Raw genomic sequence first — 23,164 nt, 5'->3', positions numbered from 1 at the left:
GATGCCATGCCCAGGGCTTTTTTTTCAGCTGGAACTTCCTGTTTTGGTACCTCTGAGGTGGGTGCCATTGCCATTCTAAGAGAACAAGGGAGGTGTTCATGGTGAATTCTGGCACCTCTTTCTCTATAAAAATAGCACTGGCCGTGCCACTTCCATGCTGGCACACAACAAGGCGGCAGGGCAACCTTCCACTTCTCTCACAGGACATCTAAGGACACAGGCTGCAGGCCATGCCCATTCTGTGCGCAGGCTTAGACCACTTCATGTACTGCTCCAAGACCTGCCCGGGGCTGCCATTGCTCAGAGGTGAGTTGGGAGGGAGCCAGAAAGGAATCTAGTCTACTCTTCCCTACCCTCCTCTGTTCAAGTTTACACAGTAGGGACTCCAGGGCTGGCTCAAGACATTTTTGCACCTGATGCAAATGATCAAATGATGCTCCCCTCCCCGGCAGGGTAGAAGGGATAGGTGTAGATCTGTACCAGGAACAAGGAAGGAATTGGGATCTGCTGCCCCTGCGGATCCTACCACCTGAGGCGGTTTCTTCGCCTTGCCTCATGGGTGGGATGGTCCCGATGGACACTCTGTTTCTTGCTTCTGCACATACAGTACGCATGCCATCCCAATAAGTCATGCAAGTTAGTGTCATTGGGCATGTTCCAGGGAAAATTCGGGACGCTGAAAGCTGCTGAAATTAAGAGTGGAATTAAATGATGTCCTGATGAGCTCCATGGACTTACATTTCCTTAAAATTCACAGTACTGTAAGCAATTCAGATAAGAAATATGCATCCCAATTAACTCACTATCTTTTGTTTTTAAAACTCTTACCACATTACTTTAGCATAAATCTGCATTCACACTGTAATCCACGCATCTATCCATGTAGTAAAAACGTCTGCATAACTGTTGGTTTTACTTTAATTTTTATTATAATTGTATAATATCTTTCTTATTCAACCCCCATGGAAGTAACAGAACATAACAACGATTGCTGTTGTTATACATGGGTTCATGTACTTCAAACAAACATTTTAGACCATTAAAGAAAAGGAAAACAGGAATATTGACAGATATGAAAAGAATGTCCTATCTTAATTCTCTTAAACCTGAATCCACACATCACTATATGAAGAATTTACTCAGAGGTTTATCTAAATTTAAGGTAACTTCCACATGTATCTAACTCAGTATACTTCCAACATGAAATTTGCTCTTTAGTATCTGTTAGAAAGGAAATCAGTAATTATCTCAAATGCTTTCAAAGATAACATAACCATCTCTGACCAATCCACTTGGAATATATATATATATATATGCATATATACATACAAAATCTATACAACATGTAATCTGAATAACACACTATGGGATGACTCCTATCAGCTATACAAATAGGAATATATACACAAGTGGCTGTGTTCACGTTAAACCATGGTTTAGCATGACAAATAGAAGCTGGAAGGATCCTGAGCAAGCTTTGGGCATGTGTGCTTTCCCTCCCCTCTCTACCTTTCATTAGCCTGAGAGGAGGATTTCAGCAGTGATTAATTTCAGTTCCTCTTAAACTCTGCTTGTTCTGGAATATGAACTGGAATATGAACCCAGGGCAGTTTCAAAAACCGCCCAAACTCAAACCATGGGTTATAAAACTGGCTTGTTTAAACTAAGCATAGTGCAAACCACGATCCCCAGTTCACGTGCAATGGAAACCTGAGATTAAGAGAAAGTACCTAAACACCGCTGAAGTCCTCCCTCAGACCATGCAGACAGAAAAATGGAGGGAATGTGTGAACCCAACAATCGCCTGGGCTCATTTCAGCTCATGCAGGTCACACTAAACCATGATGATGTATGAACGTGGCCAATAATCCTAACTGTTGTACAAAGCTGAGACTGGAAAGCAATTTCTAGGCAGAAACCAGTAGAACTGAGTATCAGGTACATGAGAAAGCAAGTAACACTTCCTGGCATAACAAATAAAATGAAAGCTGATGGCAGCAGTTTTGCAACAATAGTCTCTAAGGCAATTCTAAGCTTTTCAAGGTGCAAACCTCCATTCTGTTGCATAATTCAGAATGCAGATTTCAGGCGTATTAGACACAGGATATAGTGTTATAAGTCTAAGAACTTGGCAGGAACGTGGTATAAGGGGCAGTAGGACTTTGTTTTTGAGAGCTTGTCCCACACGAGTCAAGCATCTCAAAGTAATAATCTGACGCTGAAGAATGCATTATATACAAGTGTTGACTCCCTTTTGAATTCTTCCATTTCAGTCGCTCTCGATATATTTCAATCTATTTACATCTCTCACATGGTTATACAATTTTTGTTTCTAAGGCTATATCCACTTAACCTGGGAGTACTTCCAAGTTGGCATACATAGAATTGCAATGTAAATAAAGCTAATCAGTTCCTCGATCTGGTTCTCTTCCACTTAACTAACAGTGCCATCCTATGCATATCTTTTCAGAGGTAAGTCCCAGTGAGTTTAATGGGACTTACCCCTACATAAGTGCTCATAGGATTGCAGCCTAATTGCCCCAAGTCAATATATACAAACCCGGGACTTCTCACTTGAACACATGATTAATTCATGCAGCTAAAGCATGTACGAACTTCACATGGTAATGGGGGGAAAAACCCATAAATAGTCCTTATAAACACTGCAACCAGAATATGCTTTGTGTTTATACTGGAAAAAAATATTTAAAAAACAAAACAAATACACCCGAAGAGCTTATCTGTAGGACTAGGAGTGCCAAGTTGAGGTATAATTGTGTTTTTATGAAGTAACAGTATTGAAGTAAAATACAGTATTCCGGTTATTTGGTTTTCCTGTTGTAAAGAGGAACTCCTGTAAGCAGCCATGGAAAAGGTAAGTCTTAACTGTGAATGTTGCGTGACATTTCTCTACTAAGACAGGATTCAGTGGTCCTATTTTCTTCCAGTGTGAGCCAATTTAAAAACACATCTCCAATCACCACGAGCAGCAGGACATTGGTTGTTGTTTTTTATCATAGAGATGGGTTGCTTGCCTATTGCTCAGTCTTGGGTTGATGGTAACATAGCACCTGATGTATGGATGTCGTACGTGGGATACTCACATATTACAGGGCTCACTTTTCATGTAAAGTATCGACACTCTGTAGAGTCAATATTGCAAAACGAAGTGCATCGTAATTTTCCATAAGACCTAAGACAGAAGATGAACACACACCAGTCATTATTACAGATGACACTTTTTTTACCAGTTGATTTTTATATCTAATTTCTATCAGGGCGTCCACAGATGGATTTTGAACGCAGCGTTTTGCAGCGAGGCAAATATATTAGACAGAGGGATGTTTGAAAAAGGCTGCGCAGAGACATTTGTGGCATAAAATAAAATACAATTTGCAATAACATTGCCAACTGAACACTTAATCAATACAGTCCAATATCAAGCTTTGTTTTAACCTATATCTCATTATGCACCCAATTAACTGAATGCTCAAAGGGTAATATGAAGTTATTTGCAGATTCACAAAGCACAATTATCACAGCTGCTGTCATGTCTGGAAATTTGATAACCCTGAAATAAAGGCCTCAATTTTCAAAATCTTGACCAAATATCAACCTTTAACGTGTATATATTTTATGGTTGCTTTCCTAAAATGTCTGTTTATCGAGTCCCTTGAATGTAAAAGGTGCTGTAAGGAGTTAAATTACATCCTGAGAGTTAATACAGAAGAGGGTTTGCAGAACTGACTCTTGTGCTTTCTTTATTCCTGCCAATTAACACATTACTCTTTCAGGAGCCATGAGAACTCTGCAGATAATTTCATTTGCAAATGGAATGTTTCCTGTAAGATCGTAATGATACCTGACAGCATGACACAGCTACAGCTATTGCAGGTAAAATACTGCTGACAAGGAGAAGCTATTAATACCAATGCATGCAAGCGAAGAAAAGCCTCAGCTAAAGTCACATTTACATCATACATTTAAAGCGCATGGCTTGCCCCAAAGAATCCTGGGAACAGTAGTTTTCTAAAGGTGCTAGGAATAGTCATTCTGTGAGGGGTAAACTACAGTTTCCAGAATTCTTAATTAGCTCTTTTTTAATTCAAGTGCAGACCTCATGGGTGCCTAAATCGGGTGGGGAGAGAATCTGCAAACAGTAGAGACATCCTACACTTGCACAAAAACAAAGGTGGCCTCTCCATCTGCTTCAGTTAAAATTTATGCATCCACGAGCCTCTCATGACTCTTGGGGATATTCCCAATAGCATAAGGTAATTGTAAGTAACTAGCTTTGGGTGCATGAGAGAGAAGAGTACTATGATGGCGGAGCCTCCTCTTCATCCTCAGTTTCCTAGAGATGCCAAGGGAAACAAATCTGGGGGCGTTGTCCCTACACCCCAAGATGCCTTGATGCATGAGACCTAGGTCTCCCTAGCCAGTGGTTTCTTGGTCCCACAGTGGGTCATATCTGCGGAGTTAGCTACTGTGTCCCAACAGCTTTAGTACCAAAGTACCCACTTCCTCAGAATATTTCTACCCCATCTTCCACCTGCCCAATTCTCCTCCCCACCAGGTAAAACAAAGGGAGATTGGATCAACATCACTGAAATGACCACTGGGAAGAAGGGGTGACCATAGAGAGGCACAGCCAGTTACTTCCCTACAACTATTACCGTAATTCAAGGTGAAGAGGGATTCCTCCCTTTGTCTCCAAGCAACCATAGACAACATGTGATTGGGGCCACAGGAATCATCCCCCCCCACACTAAAAAAAACACCAGTTTCCCCTCCATCCATTGGTTCCTGGTGGAGCAAAGGAATGAAAACAGACCTTTGCCTCCATCTTCCTTCCCAGTACAATCTTTTGTGGATTTTTAAAATGAATCATACTCTCCCATGATGTGACAAAAATAACTTAAATTTGCCTTACCCAGGGAGATATGTTTTGCAAGTTAAGTATCCAAAATCTTTCCCATCGCACTCTTCTACCCCTTCGTGTCGGTAGCCATCTCCACAATAAGCATGGCGACATTCTAATAAACCAGAAATAAAAGAGAAAGATAAATAAATACATAAATGCAGCTGCTAGCTAGCTCCTTGCATGTCAGAGGACAGTGTGAACTTTCTTCCACATCACCCATTAACTCCAAGATTAATCAGTTTGCTTGCCTGTGTATGTTTACAAAACTATCTGTTGAAAAGTAAAATACCAGCTCTTTCCCACTCAGTGAAAGTAGCTTTTCCTGAGTGTTTTGGTGCTTTTTTTATCCATATCACATGTGGAAACAGTGAAGTACAGTATATGAATTAGGCTTTCCATTTATCTGAGAATCCTTGTGTATATTAAAGCAAGAAAACGAGAATTGGTAACATCAATCGTACTTATACAATCATCAGTCACTATGTTATTGCCATCATCGCATTCTTCACCGTCTTGGAGGACCCCATCTCCACAGGTGCTGCCATCTTCCAGCGGGTAGTCCACAGGATAAAAAGGCGTGAGCTGCTGGAATAAACACGAAACAGATACTTGAGCGGAACTATAAACATCTTGGAGAAGGAGGCACCAAAGGAACATGTGATTCCTGTTCTCACTTGCTGAAGATTAGGTGTCTGCCCTGCCACTTCAGCCAACTGCACAATCCCCTGGAAATGTTTGTGTCAGAGTCCTCACAGCTATAATACGAATACTGCCAGAATCTCTAACAATTTACGTCCAAACCAGAATGCAAACCATTTTATTTTATGGCAGGTCTTTACTTACCCTTGAGGAGTTCAGTGAATTTAGGTTGAAGGGGGTGTATTTTAAAATCCATTCCTTTTTTTTACATAGCCCACGATCATAGAATCATGGACCCTCAGACTAGCACAGATGTAATATTGCTGATTGATTAATCAGTTTCTCCCTTAATTGCTTCAGTCTTAAGTATGAGGTGAAGAAACGTACTGTTCTGCAGTCTGTATCCATTAACACTGATTAAGGAGTATCATAACAGGACAATGGTTTTTGCACTTTGTGCTACAGATAAGCATGGGATATTTATCTACACAATTCTGAAACTGAAGAGTGCAATCCCATGCGTGCTTACTCAGAAGCACATCCCCCTGTGTCCCAGGGGGACTTTCTCCCCAGTAAGTGCATATAGGATTGCAGTTGGGCAGAGAAATCACAGGCAGGATAGTGTGGTGGAGTGAAATGGCATATAATTCATCGCATCTGAAATGTGTGTGTGTGTGTGATTGAATGGTGTAGCTGATGATCCTGATCCTGAAGCCTCTTGGAATAATGAAGGGAATTTGAGTCCAATGGATTCTAGGCCAGGTCTGGCACATACATGCCCAATTGCTAGATGCCTGTTTCAGGGCCTACTGCTGGTAGAAATAGATTTATGCCCACAGAGGTGGCCTCTGCTTTGCTGGAGGAACTCTCTGCCAGCAGAGAGTGTTCTCTGCCCCATCCAAACTCCCTCCAGCCTGCAGAACTGGGGATTAGGATCGCCCTGCAAACTGCCCTTTCACATTATACAGATATACATGTATAGCAGATTCTCAAGTGTCCCTATTTTCCAGGGACAATCCTGAATTTACAGAAGCTGTCCGAGTTTCTGATTTGATCCCAGAATGCCCCACTTTCCCTTAGGATGTCCTTATTTTCATTGGAGAAATGTTGGAGGGTGTAGAGTTATCCAACCCCTGAGACGTCTGAAGGCAATCCTGAAGGTTTTTAAAAAATTGTTTAATGTTTTATTATGTTTTTATATATGCTGGAAGCTGCCCAGAGCGGCTGGGACAACCCAGTAAGATGTGTGAGGTAAAAATAGTCAAATGATCATTATGGAATGGGACGTTCCTATTTTCATCGGAGAAATGTTGGGAGGAGGGATATGGTATAGACCACTTGTTTTTTTTATGCCTGCCATATTCTGTTCAGTGATATTTGCTTTTTCTGATATACATTCGGGGGGGGGGTTGAGAGTTAATCTGCTGCAGAAATTCACTTCACCCAATAAATATTTTAAACATATTTTTTTTTAGTTCCAATGGAATGAAATGCTTACAAAACTTGCACTATTTATCATTTATTTACCTACCTACCTGAATCGGAAGCCATCCAAAAGCATCTTTGAAATACAAAGATCTCTGATCTCTACGGAATGCTAGGGCGTTTTCTGTGTTTAACCTGTCCAGTTCTTCCTGATTATTCACTACAAAAATCTGGAAAAGAGAAATAAAAAGTAGAAGTCAGAGAAGACACAAGGCTGCCGCAACACCTACTGTAGGAGAGAATACTAAGTGGCGATGGAAATTTAGAGACCAGTTCCTGAAGGGTTTGCATTATCTGAAACCTTCCCCATTGACCTCAAAAAACCACTTGTAATTAAACGGAATGTACTGTTTGCTCTAATCAAGGGACCAGGAACCCTATACTATGAGCACACTCCACTAATAATGAAAACCAGGGGGTGGGGAATGAATTGTCCTCCACATGTCCCTGAACTCCAGCTCCCATCTGCCCCCACCAGCACAGGAATAATGTTAGGGATGATGGAAGTTTTGTCTGACAAAATTTTGAGGGTGGCAGATTTCCTAGGCCTAGCCAATATGTAACCAGTGTTGCTATCTGCCCATCCTCATGTAAGTGGAAATAGAGACTCTTTTCTGGAGGTAGAATAGTCTTCGAGAAAAAGAACGAGGGAAAGATGTGCTCCATGTCTAGAAGGTGAGAGAAAATAACCTCCAAAGATTGAGACAAACGAAGAGGTAACTTATGCAATCAATTGTTTTAAATTGTTTACCGGTAACTCCAGAATTGACAGGGGAAGGAGGTAGTTGTGGTTGCATCATAGTCACATCACAGGGGCCATTCCACAGTTGCCCGTAAGTTAAGGAACATGGGATCTGCCCAATACCCAGTGGCGTAGCGTGGGTTGTCAGCACCCGGGGCAAGGCAAGTAATTTGCGCCCCCTAACCCGTGGATTTGCGCCCCCTAACCCGTGGATTTGCGCCCCCTAACCCGTGGATTTGCGCCCCCTAACCCTAACCCCCAGATGTTGCGCCCGATGCGGCCGGTCCCCCCTGCACCCCCCACGCTACGCCACTGCCGATACCGAATCAGACCATTGATCCATCTAGCTCTGTATTGTCTGCACTGACAAACCCACAGCAGCCCAGATCAAGTGGACCAAAGCGGCTACTTCATGTCAGCGGTCTGGATCCGTTAACACAGTATGCCCATATCAACTCCTATCAACCTTACTTACTGCAGGAACCTTTGAATAAGGCTGTCCAAACAGTGGCTCATCATAGGGTGGGATATTCCCATTTTGCGGAGCGTTGCAGAGACATTTTCCTGGAGGTCCAGGAAGTCCTCTCTCTCCTTTTGTCCCCATTGTTAGTTGCCCTAGAAAACATCAGATTTGACACGCAAGGTAGTTGCTGAAATAGATAAAGACATACTGAAAAGGGAAAATTGAGTCCCTGCCTGTGAGCTAAATGTCTCATATTGAAAAGCTGTCTTTGACTCCTGTAAGCTTCTTTGGGGGCTTGTACAAACACTTGTCAAATATTATTGGCCTTCCAACTTCGGGGGTGGTTGTATATTGTTTGCCATCATTGTTTGATTTCCATGGGTTATTAAATTGGTCTTTAACTTGGGATGTTTCCAGATGGATGTTTATTGTGGAATCTGTGCTCTTCATGCATGCAAGTTGAGTCATTGGCATTTAAATGCCAACCCATTAAACCCCCTCCACGTTAACTTCAGACTGATCCTTCTGCCCTTTCCAGGGGAAATCCAATAAGTAACGCACACACACTCAAACCCTTTAGCAATGACCCACTTGCAAATTAAACCCCCATCTGGAAGCACCGTTATCATTGCCTTTTAACAAAAGACCAGTCTATGTGAGTGAGTGGGTAACTATTTTGGATCTCAGCAGAAGGTTTGCAGAGGAACTATTATTTATGCTCAAGGTGGTATTTGGGGCAGTTCAACATGATCACACTTTCAATACTATTTGTATCTGCAAAAGTTTCAGGGTGGGCATACTGCTTCATTTCCAAGTTCTGTTCCATAACTTACTGCTGAAATCCTCAAACTTTTCGAACCACAAAAGTTCCAGTTTACTTTTTGTCCCACTTTAATTGTTCTGTAATGTACCTCTCCAAGTGGTAATAACATGAAAACAATCTGGAAGCATCGGAGAGCAACTAATGAAGTTGAAGTGTATGTAGATGGCCCAGTTTAAATCCACCTCTTATTCACTATTATTGAATCAATGGCATGTCCATTCCCACCAACACATCAAAGGCAACAACTAGGACACCATCTTTCTGATTTTTTCTTGCGAGAGGATGGCAGCCATTTTGGGCACTGAGGTCTCACGTGATTTCGCACCACAATATACCCATTTTGGAGCATCATGAGAGATCACAGTGCCCAAAATGGCCACTGTCCTCTCATGAGAAAAAACGGGATGTCTTTTTTTCTCAGGACACTGGTGGGGTATGGATTGCTGCAAAATACACCCACAAAACACCACCAGTCAGGGGTGCAAACTTAAATAAAATATTGGGGGGGGGACAGGAAGCCTCATCCTGCATAATCAATCACATGACATGGTACACACACACCCTTTGAATGACAATGCCCATCAACTGGGGGGGGGCAGCTACCTCAAATATTTTATTGTGGGGGGAAAGGGACCTCGGCCCCTAGGAGTTGGCTCATATGACACTAGTCTAGAAGGGCCTTATTTCAGGGTGCAAGGGGTAGTTGAGAGCAAAAGAAGTCCAATTATAGTGCAGGAAAAGCCCAACCCCACCCTTAAACCTTATCTTAAAAATGTGTGATTCCCCCCTCAGCTAGTGGTTCGGCAGAAACCTTGTGGACGCCTTGTGAGGCAACTCAATATGATTCAACTGAAGGGGGAAAGGGAACGAGCGGCCATTTTGAAAGGTCTGCCTTACCTGTTGCCAAAGGGCCTGGTGGACCAGGCTGGCCAGGGGGGCCAGGTCTTCCAGGTGGGCCTGAGGCACCAGGAGGTCCTATGTCTCCCCTTTGTCCCTAGTATATAAAAGAAAGGACTGTTTCTTTATAACATTCCCTAACAAGCTAATGTACTCTGTTGTAGCGCAAATCCTATGGCTTCATGGGTCGAAATAGCGTGCCCTTCAACTACACAGAAAAGATCGAAATGCCAAAATTGCAAATTAAATGTGCAGGACCTTATACATATTATGGCAAATCCATGCATTTCCCCAACAAATATATATATAATAATATATAAAATATTACTGAACAATCCCATAAATTTCCCAGTTCTGCACATTTCAGAATGGCTTATTACAGTGGAACCTTGGTTTTCAAACGTAATCCATTCCGGAAGACAGTTTGACTTCCGAATCGTTCGAAAACCGAAAACTCAATACGGAAGCCTCAATGCAATAGGGAAAGGCGCATGGCATGTTCAGCTTCCGAAAATCATTTGAAAGCCGGAGCAGTTATTTCTGGGTCTTCAGCATTCGAAAGACAAAACATTCAATTACGGATGCGTTCAACAACCGAGGTTCCACTGTACTAGGACTACACCAAATTTTCAGAGAGAAAAATTGTGAGGAAATTTCTTCAAGAGTAGGGATGGGCAAATCTATCAATATTGGGTTTCCCCCCTGGTTTCTCGCTTTTCCAACCTTAAGTTCAATTATCCACAATTTACATTCCGCCCCCCCTCACAAAATTCACCAGCATTTTACTGTGAATTTCTGTAGACCAAAAAATGTTGTTTATGATCATCATCACCACAGTGTGGCACTTGTAAGGTTGAAACCGGCAGAGTTGCACAGGCCAGCCTTGGCGTAACTGTAACTGAATGACGCGAGCCTGAGAAGACTCCTCATGAACCTGAAGGAGTCAAATGAGCTAAGCAAGATGGATCTCAGAATGGAAGTGGAAGTAACACCTTCTTAATTTAGCTGCCACTGCAGGCATTTTATATGGGGTTGTCAGCTGGCTCTGGAGAAAGGAAATGACTGAGTAGGTGAAAAGTGGCCCCTCTTATTACAAACAGCTATGTACACACGGCACTCGGTTTTTCAAAACAACATTTGGACTTTAGGAAATTGTAGGCCTGTAACAGAATCAACGGGAACAAACCGGCAAGCCTATTTGTATACAGCTACACCCTTAAGAAAAGCACATGTAATATTTTCTAGTTATTGCCATGCTGGGCTTGGTTTCTCTTGCTGAAAGCGTCCGCAAAGGTTTTTGTGCTAGCAGACATCAAAGAAAGTGATCGCCTCACAAACAATTATGTTTTCTAGAAGACATCCACACTTGTAAGAACATCAGACCAGATGCCTACAGGACGTCCGCTCCTCCATCAATAAAAGTTTTTCAAGCAAAATATACTGCTTTATTTATTTTGTAGCTCTTACCAAGAGACTCTTTCTATACTGAATAACTTTATATAGAAAGAGTCTCTTGGTAAGAGCTACAAAATAAACTTGGGTGAACTTGGGTGTGCTATTAGTATGTGGCCCACCACAAAGTAGGGCAGTTGTTTTGATACTTTTGGGGGACTCTCTACGTATGCAGAAGTATATATGATTGTAAATTTAAGCATCTCTCCATGTGTACTGTGTATTAAGGGGAGTAGAGTAGGCATGGTAGGGGAATTTGACTGTTTCCAGAGGGAAATTTCTCTTCTGAAGCTAGAATTTGCTGAAGCAGGAGTGTCGTCATTCTTCAAAAGGTCAAAATTATGAAAGCAGAAAACTTTGCCTTCTGGGGAGAAAAAAACTATGAGAACCCCATAATATATTTTATTCAGTAACGTCTCCACTGCTTTTTTTAATTCCTTTCCAAAGCAAATGGACATGAAGGAGGGGTTCAAACAAGCATTTCCCCCTTTCCCAGCAATCTCCAGACTAACCACTACATAGAGAAAAATATTGTGTGAACCAGGACTACATAGATATAGTCACTGCTCCTTGAATTAATGATGGTATAACCAAGTTAGATCTATTACATCTTCCCTTCTAGATGCATTATTTCTGACTGCAGATCATTTTACATTCTACAATTTCTTGAAGCAACAGTGCTGTACTGTACCAAGAGATTAATGCAATATTCTAGGGTATGGAGGTGTGTTAGCTCCTTGACCTGACATAATTCCATGGTCAACCTTTAAGCATTGCTGCTTTTCACTCATTAAATATCAGTGTTTTTGTCATCTGCCATATTTCTGGATGAAGCAGTCTTTATCTGTTCTGAACTGACTTATCATGCCCTATTATGAATCATAATCAGATATCTTTGTTCCTTTGCATGGCATTTAATACAAGTGACAATAAATCTAGCCTGCTTTTTTTAAATAGGATGTTCAGAAGTTCCAACTATAACTATAATTCATCCAAAAATGTAGAGGATAGGCAAATCTGTCAATTTTGGTTTCTCCCACTGTCTCATTTTTATTTTATTTTTATATATTTTTAATTAAATATTCTGTTTTACAATTTAAAATGCTCATTTTACTTCTTTAAGATATCAATAACTTCCCTTCACCTCTTCCCATGGTTCATTATACATATCATAAATCCCTGCATATTTTACAAAAACTATACCATTCAGTATTCTATTATTGCATCCATCAAAGCTTATTTACACTGTTGAATTTACCTTAATGCTGCCAGTGCCATTGTTTCATTTTTACACTCTTAAATTCAGTTTCCTACATTTCCACATCTGCATGTGATCTTAAAAAAAAAAGTCTAAAGAATTAACCAGCATTTTAGTGCTGATTTCCCCTAATATACAATTTTTTCCTATGTAATGTTTCCTAATATCCTCATTTTTGCAAACCAATTTTCCCAGGTATAATGCATTTTTGTTTGCTATTTCCACTAACATACACATATTATATGCACGCTTAGCTGTAGAATATGCATTTTCGTATCCATCGCTCAGCTAGAGCACTCCATTGGAAAATGTGGAGATTTTTTGAGAGATGACTGAGTTGAAGTTTGAGTACTGTTTCAGAAAATGTGAATTAGACATGCCAAATGAACCAAATTAATCCCTCATCCCTTGCTGAGACAGAGTCCACAGACAAAATATTCTCGGAAACAGGTTAAAGTACAGGATTCCTACTTGTTTGCCTCTTTTCCCTGGTCTTCCAGTTGGACCTCTGTGTCCGGATGAACCAGATTCTCCCTTCGGGCCCATTTCTCCCTTAACAGGGATGGAAAGGACAAAAAGAAGAGCTTTAGCACAAATATATTTACTTGGTTATTATTTACAGCCCAGCCCTGGGCAGCTTCCCACCCGCCTGAGAAGGAAGAGCTTTGAAAGGGTGGACCAGGCAGCTGACAGCTTGCCGGATCTGTCCCTTGAAACGTAAAAATTGATCCAGTAGGCTTTCTGTCTTTCAAATCCACACCTCCTCAGGGAGCCCAGATGGAATTCAGCAAAGGGCTGAATCTGTCCCTAAGACATAGTTTTCCCCACACTTATTCACAGATCCAGGCAGCGTAAACCTCATGCAGAATACATTTCACTTAGGAGTCTTGACAGTGCAATGTGTATGTTTTGAGGTGTAAGTTCCTCTGAGTGAAACGGGGCTTATCCCCTCATAAGTGTGCACAGAAAGTATACCAGAAAGTTAAGTGGGAGTAGGTAAAGGTAAAGGGACCCCTGACCACTAGGTCCAGTCGTGGCTGACTCTGGGGTTGCGGTGCTCATCTCGCTTTATTGGCTGAGGGAGCCGGCGTACAGCTTCCAGGTCATGTGGCCAGAATGACTAAGCCGTTTCTGGCGAACCAGAGCAGCGCACGGAAATGCCGTTTACCTTTCCACCGGAGCGGACCTATTTATCTACTTGCACTTTGACTTGCTTTTGAACTGCTAGGTTGGCAGGAGCAGGGACCGAGCAACGGGAGCTTACCCATCGTGGGGATTTGAACCGCCGACCTTCTGATTGGCAAGTCCTAGGCTCTGTGGTTTAACCCACAGCGCCACCCGCATCCCTAAGTGGGAGTTACTTCTGAGTAAATCTATGAAGGATTGCACTTTTTAAAGGCTTCCCAAATATTAATGCCAACATAAGCCAAGCAGGTGGACAGCCTGAGAATTTCTTGCTTCCTATAGACATACCTTCTGCCCCAGCATTCCAGGGAAACCTATGTGTCCCTGCAAGAAAAATGTTGGGAAAGACACAAGTTAAATTGTTTTCTAACGAATCCCTTTGAGTTTCGTATAAACACAATAAGAAAGAATGCGAGTCACTGATTCAGTTTGATGATGGTGGTGGTTGCAATTAGAAAATAAAATAAAAATAAATCACCAGGAAAACTATTACTTATGTGTTGTGGGGTTTTTTTACCTTGCCCTTCCTTGCATAGAAGCCCAAGATGGATGCATATAATAAGCAAAAGATACAAACCATTTAAAACAAATGTATAAAGTACTATTAGTAAAATAATGTATTATTTTATAATGAGGTGTAGTTATTACTCTGTTAAAATGTGGGGTTTGGGGGAGGAGTGTTATTGGGTTGTTGTTTTTATTTTGATTATATATTTGTGGTTTTGTATTTTTGATATTGTTCTGTGAACCGCTCTGAGACCTCCGATTATAGGGCGGTATATAAATTCAATTAAATAGTAATAAAGTGTTGGACTAGGTAGGACCTGGGAGACCAGGGTTCCAGTGGCGTAGCGTGGGTTGTCAGCACCCGGGCCAAGGCAAGTAATTTGCGCCCCCTAACCCGTGGCTTTGCGCCCCCTAACCCTAACCCCCAGATGTTGCGCCCGGTGCGGCCGGCCCCCCCTGCACCCCCCATGCTACGCCACTGCAGGGTTCCAATCCCCACTTGGCCATGGAGCTCCCATTGGGCCCACCGTCCCTGAACCAGCCTACCACACAGGGTTGTTGTGAGGATAAAATGGGGAGGAAGAGAACCACCTAGAGCTTCTCGGAGGAAAAGTATGGTATAAATGCAAGTAGTAAGTATCAATAAAGGTAAAGGGAACCCTGACCATTAGGTCCAGTAGTGACCGACTCTGGGGTTGCACACTCATCTCGCTCTATAGGCCGAGGGAGCCGCCGTCTGTCCGCAGACAGCTTCCAGGTCATTGGGCCAGCATGACTAAGCCGCTTCTGGCGAACCAGAGCAGCACACGGAAACGCCGTTTACCTTCCCGCTGGAGCGGTACCTATTTATCTACTTGCACATGACGTGCTTTCGAACTGCTAGGTTGGCAGGAGCAGGGACCGAGCAACGGGAGTTCACCCCGTTACGGGGATTCAAACCGCCGACCTTCTAATCGGCAAGTCCTAGGCTCTGTGGTTTAACCCACAGCGCCACCCGCGTCCCTAAGTATCAGTAAGTAAGTAAATAAATACAGCAAATGTATACTTTAAAAAAAAAAGATAAGTCATTTGGAAAATACAAGGTCATAGACTATTGCAGATATTTCCGACCAATTCTGACTTCACAGATAAGGGCTGTAGTTCACCAGACCTTCAACCAAATAGATTTGTGTTGTTGTATTGGCAATGAGCATAGCTGATTGTGTACGGAAGTTAAACGAAGTCTGCATCTATAATCTCCATCCTCATACAACTATGCTATGAATGCAACCACAAATCAAACTATGTTCAACACGAATTAGGTGCTCTATTAAGGTAATTTTACCTTGTCTCCTTTGCTGCCTTTGTCGCCCTTCTCTCCGGGAGTTCCCTGTGGAAAACCATACAGGAGATAATAGCTATAGAACACGGCGTTTCAAAAACCGATGTTTTCTTTCAGCGCTGAATGTAGAATTAAACTCAGAAGCCCATCAAAATGAAGTTGTTCAGTATACAGAACACTTGTTAGATTCTTGGTCCCCCAGAATTACCATCCTCAGTACACTCCAGGCGATGTAATGAGCACAACGACTTTCAAGTTAAATGTCGTTTACTGATCTTCTGCTAGTGGGCCGTTACCTGAAATTAGGCCAGTTTCTGAGCTAATGTAGATTGTACCAACATTCAGCATGGGCACCCTTTGTTTCTTTTAAAACCCTTTTCAGACATTAATGTGTGGACAAATGAGACACACAGGCAGGGACAGCATCCGCAGCAGGTACTAACCCCCAACCTGTGCTTTGACCCACTCCTCCCCCAACCCTCCCAACGTAGCATTCCTGATTACAGAAAGCTGGCTGTGTGTCGACACTTGAATATGTACAAATTATTTTCAGAAATGGAATTTTTAAAAATGTAGGTTGTGGGGGAGGCAGAGCCTTACGTCACATCCGCCTACGCCTTTTCTATGCATTAACAAATGAAATGAACTAAAGGGGATGAGAGGACAGGACAAAGGGGGGGGGAGCACTGAGATGAAATTAGAAGAAAAAAGCAATGTATTTATTCCCAGCAATAATTTATTATTGCCTGCTGATGTGTGCATGATTCTCCAGATGATTCCTGGCCAAATATGTAAACTTTCTCTTTTGCTGCTAAGACTACTTGAAGGGTCTATCGGTGGATATTAATCTGTGGCTGTATGAGAACATATAACCAATTTCTTGATACTATTCCTAATGGGTGGGGAATGTACATCATAAAGTGGCCTTAATTGGTTCTTTCAAACGGGAGCTCATACTGTCGTGGGGATTCAAACCGTCGACTTTCTGACTGGCAAGTCCTAGGCTCTGTGGTTTAACCCACAGGGCCACCCGCGTCCCTCGATCCTGTCATTACTAACATACCAAAGCATCACATTTTGGGAGGCCTGAGGAACATGGGTCGCAATGCTTTTCAGTAATTAACTAAGAGTTCTTTGCATGACGAACCTTTTCTCCTCTGCTTCCAGGGTAACCCTAGAAGAAGATAAAAGGGCGGGTATTTACATGCTTGCTATTGATTACATCATAGTAACATATGGAATTTAAAATCAGGCTGGAAAAGCAATCCGTAATAAGTTGCGGCAACATTTTCCTTTGTAGCCGTTGGAAGAAAATCGCAAATATGAGCATTTAAGCCTCAGCCTGGAGGCAGACATGAGAAACAAATAAATCTGGTACAGAAAGCATGCTAGCCTTGTTAGAAATTGCTTTGGAAATTAAAACAGCAGCAGAAAGCCATTATAATTCTCAGTATAATAATATAATTGAAAGCAGTCTCTGTGGTAAAATGCCTTAAGCCATTTTCTTCAGCTGTTTCCTCTTATCTAGCAAAGGCAAGTCTCTCTCTGACGTTTACTTTGACTGTACTTCAGCTTAGACCCAACTCTTCTGTAGCAACTCCCATGGACATTTAAGATTTTCTTAAAGAAATTATAGCTGCAATTGTGTAATGTAAATACCTAGGCCACTTAGTGGTTTTTAATGATTAAGTGGTATACCATTTGTCAAGCAATTAAATAAATAAATCAACGTTAAAGAGATATAGCCAGTGGCGTAGCGTGGGGGGTGCAGGGGGGGCGGCCGCACCGGGCGCAACATCTGGGGGCGCGCGCTTGCCGCCTCCGGAGTCGCCGAAGAGCCTCGGGCCCAGGCTGTAGCAGAGCCCCATGTCTCGCGGAACCGACGAGCTGTGCGCGCGTCCGGGCTGAAGGCGTCCGGCAGGCACTGGCTCTCAGTGCTCGCCCGCGCGTCAGGGCCACGGAGGGCGCGCCAGGCAGCCCCTCCTCACAGCCCCGTCGCTGCTGCTGCAGCGGCGGGGCCATGTTGCATTTTCCTCGCCTCTCTGTCCTCCTCCTCCTCCGGGCAAGCGGCGTCGTTTGGGCGGCAGCGCCAGCGGCAACTCGCCTCAGATCACCTGACACGGACCCGCCGCCGCCGCCGCCGTGGCTACCTTACCGTAAATACCCCAGCCCAGCCAGCAGCAAGAAGAAGCTGGCAGCGGCGGCAGGTTAGGGGTTAGGGGGCGCAAAATTACTTGTCTTGCCCCGGGTTAGGGGGCGCAAATTACTTGCCTTGCCCCGGGTGCTGACAACCCACGCTACGCCGCTGGATATAGCCTCAATATGTATCTGCTTTGGATACAAATGATGCTTAAACAAAGGTTCTTTTCTCTTCTTAAATCGCCTTTGGCTATAGACAGTACTCTAGTTTTGTCACTTTGTAATCAATTCATCTTCTGCTAAATATGAAGTTGCTAATGCCTTATGCCTATGCACTTTTAGTATGATAATATAGAGGGATTTCATGGTCCTGCACCCACCGCAAGACATCCAATGAACAGGAAAAAAATCCGAGTTGTGTTGCACAAGCACAATTCACAATTTGGCACGGTGCCTATAAATTAATGTGGGATGTTTTGCAGGACTGTGATTTGTGGTCATGCTCCAAATGACTAGTACTCCATCAGTACAGCCCATCTATCAAAACAAGAAGATAAAGCCATCTCCTTTAGCAAATATTCCAGCTGCTTCGGAACCACTAACTTGGAAGTTTTTAAATGTCAAAGAGCTGCCTTTTTGGTACTGAACATCATGTTGTTGTTTCGAAAACCCAAAACAGAAACCAGCACCCGAGACATAAAAAGTTGGGCGCAGCGGAAAGGGGAGTCTGCTCATCCCATTCTTGGACCAAGGTTACACATACCATCCTTTACATGAGGGTGGCAGGAGGGAAGTGGAGAGAATTCTAACTGTCTGGATTTGGATACAGGTAGGTAGCCATGTTGGTCTGCCGTAGTCAAAACAAAATTTAAAAAATTCCTTCCAGTAGCACCTTAGAGACCAACTATGTTTGTTAATGGTATGAGCTTTCGTGTGCATGCACAATTCTTCAGATACCTGCATGCACACGAAAGCTCATAGCAATAACAAATTTAATTGGTCTCTAAGGTGCTACTGGAAGGATTTTAAAAATTTTGTTTGGATTTGGATGATGGTGCTAATACAAATATAGCGTACAACAGTGCTATTTTTCTAGAGAAAAAGGTGCCGGAACTCACCATGAACACCTCCCTTGTTCTTTTATAAATGGCAATGGTGCCCACCTGAGAGGTGCCGGAACTGAGTTTTGCTGAGTTCCAGCTGAAATTAAAAGCCCTGGGGTCTTGAGGCCCATGTTACATGGATTTTGCTTTTAAATTACCTCCCCCCCCCCCTTATATTAGATTGTAATAAGGTATTTGATTAAGAATAAAGCAGAAAACCAGCATGCTGACAAAATCTTTTGATTTTTCCTTATTGCTATGGGGAAATCCTGTTTTCAGTGGCGTAGCGTGGGTTATCAGCACCCGGGGCAAGGCAAGTAATTTGCACCCCCTAACCCATGGATTTGCGCCCCCTAACCCGTGGATTTCCCTAACCCCCAGATGTTGCGCCCGGTGCGGCCGGGCCCCCCTGCACCCCCCACACTACGCCACTGCCTGTTTTTCCCTATTATTCCTTCTCCCCACGAACATTGCTGCTATCTTCAAACAATATGCACAAGCACTTTGTTATCAAGGAAGCAGCTGTAAGCAGCCAGATGGGGACGACATAGCAGCTGGGTGAAACAAACCTTAAAGCCCGTTGGTCCTCTTGTACCTGGCAATCCCATCAAACCCAAATCTCCCTTTTCACCCTAGAGGGGTCACAATAAAAAAGGAGTTATTCATGGTGGCTGCAGAAAGGGGTCAGTAACTGGAACGCAGACTGTTCTGGTTCTGAATCAGAGAGAGCAGAAACAAACCACAGTCTAAGCAGCAAAAACAACATGAAGTTTCATACGGCTAATTCAGACTAAATTGTAAAGCAATGCGTTGTCTCTTAATATCATCTCCTGCAGCAGATGGCCATTTACCAGCACTACAATGAGACCCGCAAGCAACTGCACAACACTTCTGGCTCAATTTATATTGCTACTCTAGGGGGATGTCTGCTTTGCTGCCCTTCTTAAATTATTAGTGTTATTAAACTGCAGCCCCTTTATGGAAACAAGAGGAAATACGGACGAAAGAGGAATGGAGGATGAAACTAACAGACTATGCAGAACTGGACATGTTAACAGGGAAAGTTAGATATCTTCGAGACCAAAAGTTCATCGAGGACTGGGGGAAATTTGTGGAATATCTGAAAAACACATGTGAAGTACAAACAATGCTAGTGGGGTTTAAAGAAGCACTGTAAAAACTGAGGTATATTGTTAAATGAAAAATGGATGATTGGAGGGGGGACTAATGGCAATAGAGAACAGAAGAAATGCGTAAGCAAGAGTTAAATATGGATGAATGTCAGAGAAGTTGAAGGAAGTCCAAAAGTATGGAATTTGTGAAAATTTGGATTAAAATTATTTATTTATGTTAAAAATCAATAAAAAATATTATATATAAAAATAATAAACTGCCGCCCCTTTCTCCTGCTCCATAGTGAACTGAGCAATGAGAAGGAGATCCATTTAAGAAAGCAGCAAGGGGGGGGGGTAGAGACTGTTGTTCACTCCCAGCCTCAGACCCTGCGGTCCCAAGGTACGTGGGGTTTCCCCAGAGCATCCCAGCACCTATTGCATTCAGGTGCCCCAGGCAGCTGCCTGTGCAGTCTCTTGGATTGGGCCAGCTTAGTCTCTCTGCAAAAGTCCACTTGGGCTGTCAGTTTTGGCTACCGGTCTACCCAGTTTCGCTTGCAAAATGTGAATATATAATGGGGGGTGTACACTTGAAAGCGTTGGCAGCATTAAGATAAATTCAGCAGTGTAAATAAGTTTTGATGGATGCAATAATAAAATACGGAATGGTTTAGGTTTTTTTGTAAAATATGCATGGATTGATGGTATGCAAAATGAACCATGGAAAGAGAAGAAGGGTAGTCACTGATATATTAAGGATGTTTAAATGAGTATTTTAAATTGTAAAACAGAAAATTTAATAAAATTTTATATATATATATATATATATATATATATATATATATATATATATATATATATGCAGGTTTTGGTGTCCTCGGGTGTCTTCCCGTGTAAAAGTTGGGGTGTCTAGGCGACGTTTCGACGAGGTCTCACTCGTCATCTTCAGGCTGGTGCTTTCGGCTTCTTGTTACTGGAACAGAGCAGGATCTCAGTGTTTGAGTTCCTATAAATACTGTTGAGGGGGTGTGGTGTATAGCCTCCAATGTTCTGGGCAGAGAGGAAGTTCCCAGGCTAGTGTGCCTTTTCTTCTTTTGTTCCTTAATTACTTGAGGGATATCTTGAGTGATTTCTTGAGTGATATCCTGAGTACCACTTAGGTGGGTCATTAGGTGTGGATTAGTTGCTAAAGTCTTTGTGTCTTGACCTCTTGAACTTTGTGAAGAGTTTTTCTGAGAAGATGGCTGTACTGCACTTAGTTGTGCTCTGGCTTGGCTTCGTGTATAGGGGCGAGCTGTGGTTTTGTGGCCTGTGTCAGCCAGATCTGTGTAGGGATTGCAGGGGGGTGCAGCATCCGGAGGTGCCACCATGGTTTGGCTACTGGATGGTGTCTGTAATTTGTCTGTGGAGAGGGTCTGGGTTTGGGTCTGGTGTGGTTGATTGGTGATAGCGTTCTGTGTGCCTCTGGATCTGGTGTCAGTTTTTGTGGGGAGGGCTAATTTCCAGATGTCTGGCAAGCGGGATGTGTCGTCACGCTTGTTCATGTTGTGAGGGTGTTTCTCTATCTCGATGGCTTCCATGATTATTCTCTTGTGGTGATGTTCCATGTTAAAGAGCAATTTGGAATCTGCAAAATTAATTTCGTGTCCTGTTTCTTTCATGTGTTGGAAAAGAGAGGAAGTTTTTTCTTCTTTTTTGACGGCATTCTTGTGTTCTGCGATACGTGCATTTATTCGTCTGTTTGTTTGTCCAATGTACGTGGCTGGGCAGACTTTGCAGGGTATTTCATAGACCCCTTGGTTTTCCAACTGGATTTTATCCTTGGGGTTTCTGAGGATATTGGCTATTTTTTGGTTGGTGCAAAAGGCTGTTTTGATATTGTGTTTATGGAGGATTTTGCTAATTTTATCTGTAGTGCCCTTGATATAAGGAAGGAGGGCCATGCCATTGTTTTCTTCTGTGTCTTGGTTTTTGGGGGGTGTTTCTTTTTGGATTAGCTTCGTAACCCTGTTTTGCTGGTATCCATTGGCAATTAACACATTTGAGAGATTCTGTAACTCAGTTGTCAAGTGGTCTTTGTCAGCCAGGCGTTTGGTTCTGGAGATGAGAGTCTTGGCTACGGAGTTTATTTGTGCAGGGTGGTGGTGTGATTGTGCATGTAAGTAGCGGTTGGTGTGTGTTTTTTTCCGGTAGATAGTGTGTCCTAGGGAGCCATCAGGTTTTTTGTAGATTAGGACGTCAAGGAAGGGAAGTTGGTTGTTGGCTTCTATTTCCATAGTGAATTGTATTTTGGGGTGTAGGCTGTTGAGATGTGTGAGGAAGCTATCCAGTTTTTCCTTCCCGTGTGGCCAAATTACAAAGGTGTCGTCAACATATCTGAGCCAAAGTTTGGGTTTGTGTTCTGACTTGTCTAAAGCATTGGTTTCAAAGTGTTCCATGTACAGGTTTGCGATGACCGGTGAGAGGGGTGATCCCATAGGTGCTCCTTCTATCTGTTTGTATCTTTGTCCATTGTGGATGAAGTACGTGTTGGTTAGGCAGTGGTTGGTCAGGTCCAAGATGTATTCGGGGGGATTGTATTTGTTTTGAATGGCTGTCAAGGCTTCATTAATGGGCACTTGTGTGAAGAGAGATACAACATCGAAGCTCACAAGTAGGTCATTAGGATGTAGGTTTTGCTTCTTTATTGTTTCTATGAACTGGAAGGAGTTTGGAACGTGTGAAGAGATGGATTCTGCATAGGGCTGAAGTTGCTTGGCGAGAAATTTAGCGAGATTTTGTAGAGGTGAGCCTATGGAGCTGACTATTGGTCTGAGTGGTGTTCCTTCTTTGTGTATCTTGGGGAGGCCGTAGAGTTTGGGGCATCTGGATGATTTTTCTCTGGGGATGATTCTTAGCTGGATTTCTTCACTGATAGGAGAGGCTTTTATTTTGGATTTGGTGGTTTTTTCCAGATAGGTGGTGGGATCTGTTTTTATAGGTTGGTAGGTAGGATCTTGGAGTAGGTTTGATAGTTTTGCTTGGTAGTCCGATGTGTTCATCACAACAGTGGCATTACCTTTGTCTGCTGGGAGAATGATTATGTTGTTGTCTTTCCTCAGGTTGGTGAGTGCT

The 23,164-nt window shown here is 42.8% G+C and overlaps 1 protein-coding gene across 4 annotated transcripts in view; it reads right to left on the bottom strand.

Annotated features, from left to right (window-relative positions):
• Window positions 1-950: 950 nt before the first annotated feature.
• COLQ (collagen like tail subunit of asymmetric acetylcholinesterase) overlaps window positions 951-23,164 on the bottom strand; it is a 47,654-nt gene continuing 25,440 nt past the window's right edge. Inside the window, exons 7-18 of one of the 4 annotated variants that reach the window (XR_014161997.1) lie at window positions 19,508-19,570; window positions 16,844-16,870; window positions 15,700-15,744; window positions 14,157-14,192; window positions 13,155-13,235; window positions 9,974-10,070; window positions 8,266-8,405; window positions 7,099-7,218; window positions 5,386-5,509; window positions 4,934-5,036; window positions 2,499-3,193; window positions 951-2,462 (exon numbers count right to left, since the gene is read on the bottom strand). Coding sequence is in view for 3 of the 4 variants with exons in the window: in XM_081883387.1 (XP_081739513.1) it covers window positions 3,124-3,193; window positions 4,934-5,036; window positions 5,386-5,509; window positions 7,099-7,218; window positions 8,266-8,405; window positions 9,974-10,070; window positions 13,155-13,235; window positions 14,157-14,192; window positions 15,700-15,744; window positions 16,844-16,870; window positions 19,508-19,570 (906 nt within the window). In the remaining variant the exon portion in view is untranslated. Of the gene's footprint in view, window positions 3,194-4,933; window positions 5,037-5,385; window positions 5,510-7,094; window positions 7,219-8,265; window positions 8,406-9,973; window positions 10,071-13,154; window positions 13,236-14,156; window positions 14,193-15,699; window positions 15,745-16,843; window positions 16,871-19,507; window positions 19,571-23,164 lie in introns of those variants that run through there. The other 3 variants (XM_081883388.1, XM_081883387.1, XM_081883389.1) reach the window with 3 other exon arrangements.

Source organism: Podarcis melisellensis, assembly GCF_964234715.1.
Source record: "Podarcis melisellensis genome assembly, chromosome: 12".
NCBI classification, from domain to species: Eukaryota; Metazoa; Chordata; class Lepidosauria; order Squamata; family Lacertidae; genus Podarcis; species Podarcis melisellensis.
The sequence above is the reverse complement of the archived record's forward strand: the minus strand, read 5'-3'. Positions and strand labels throughout refer to the sequence as shown.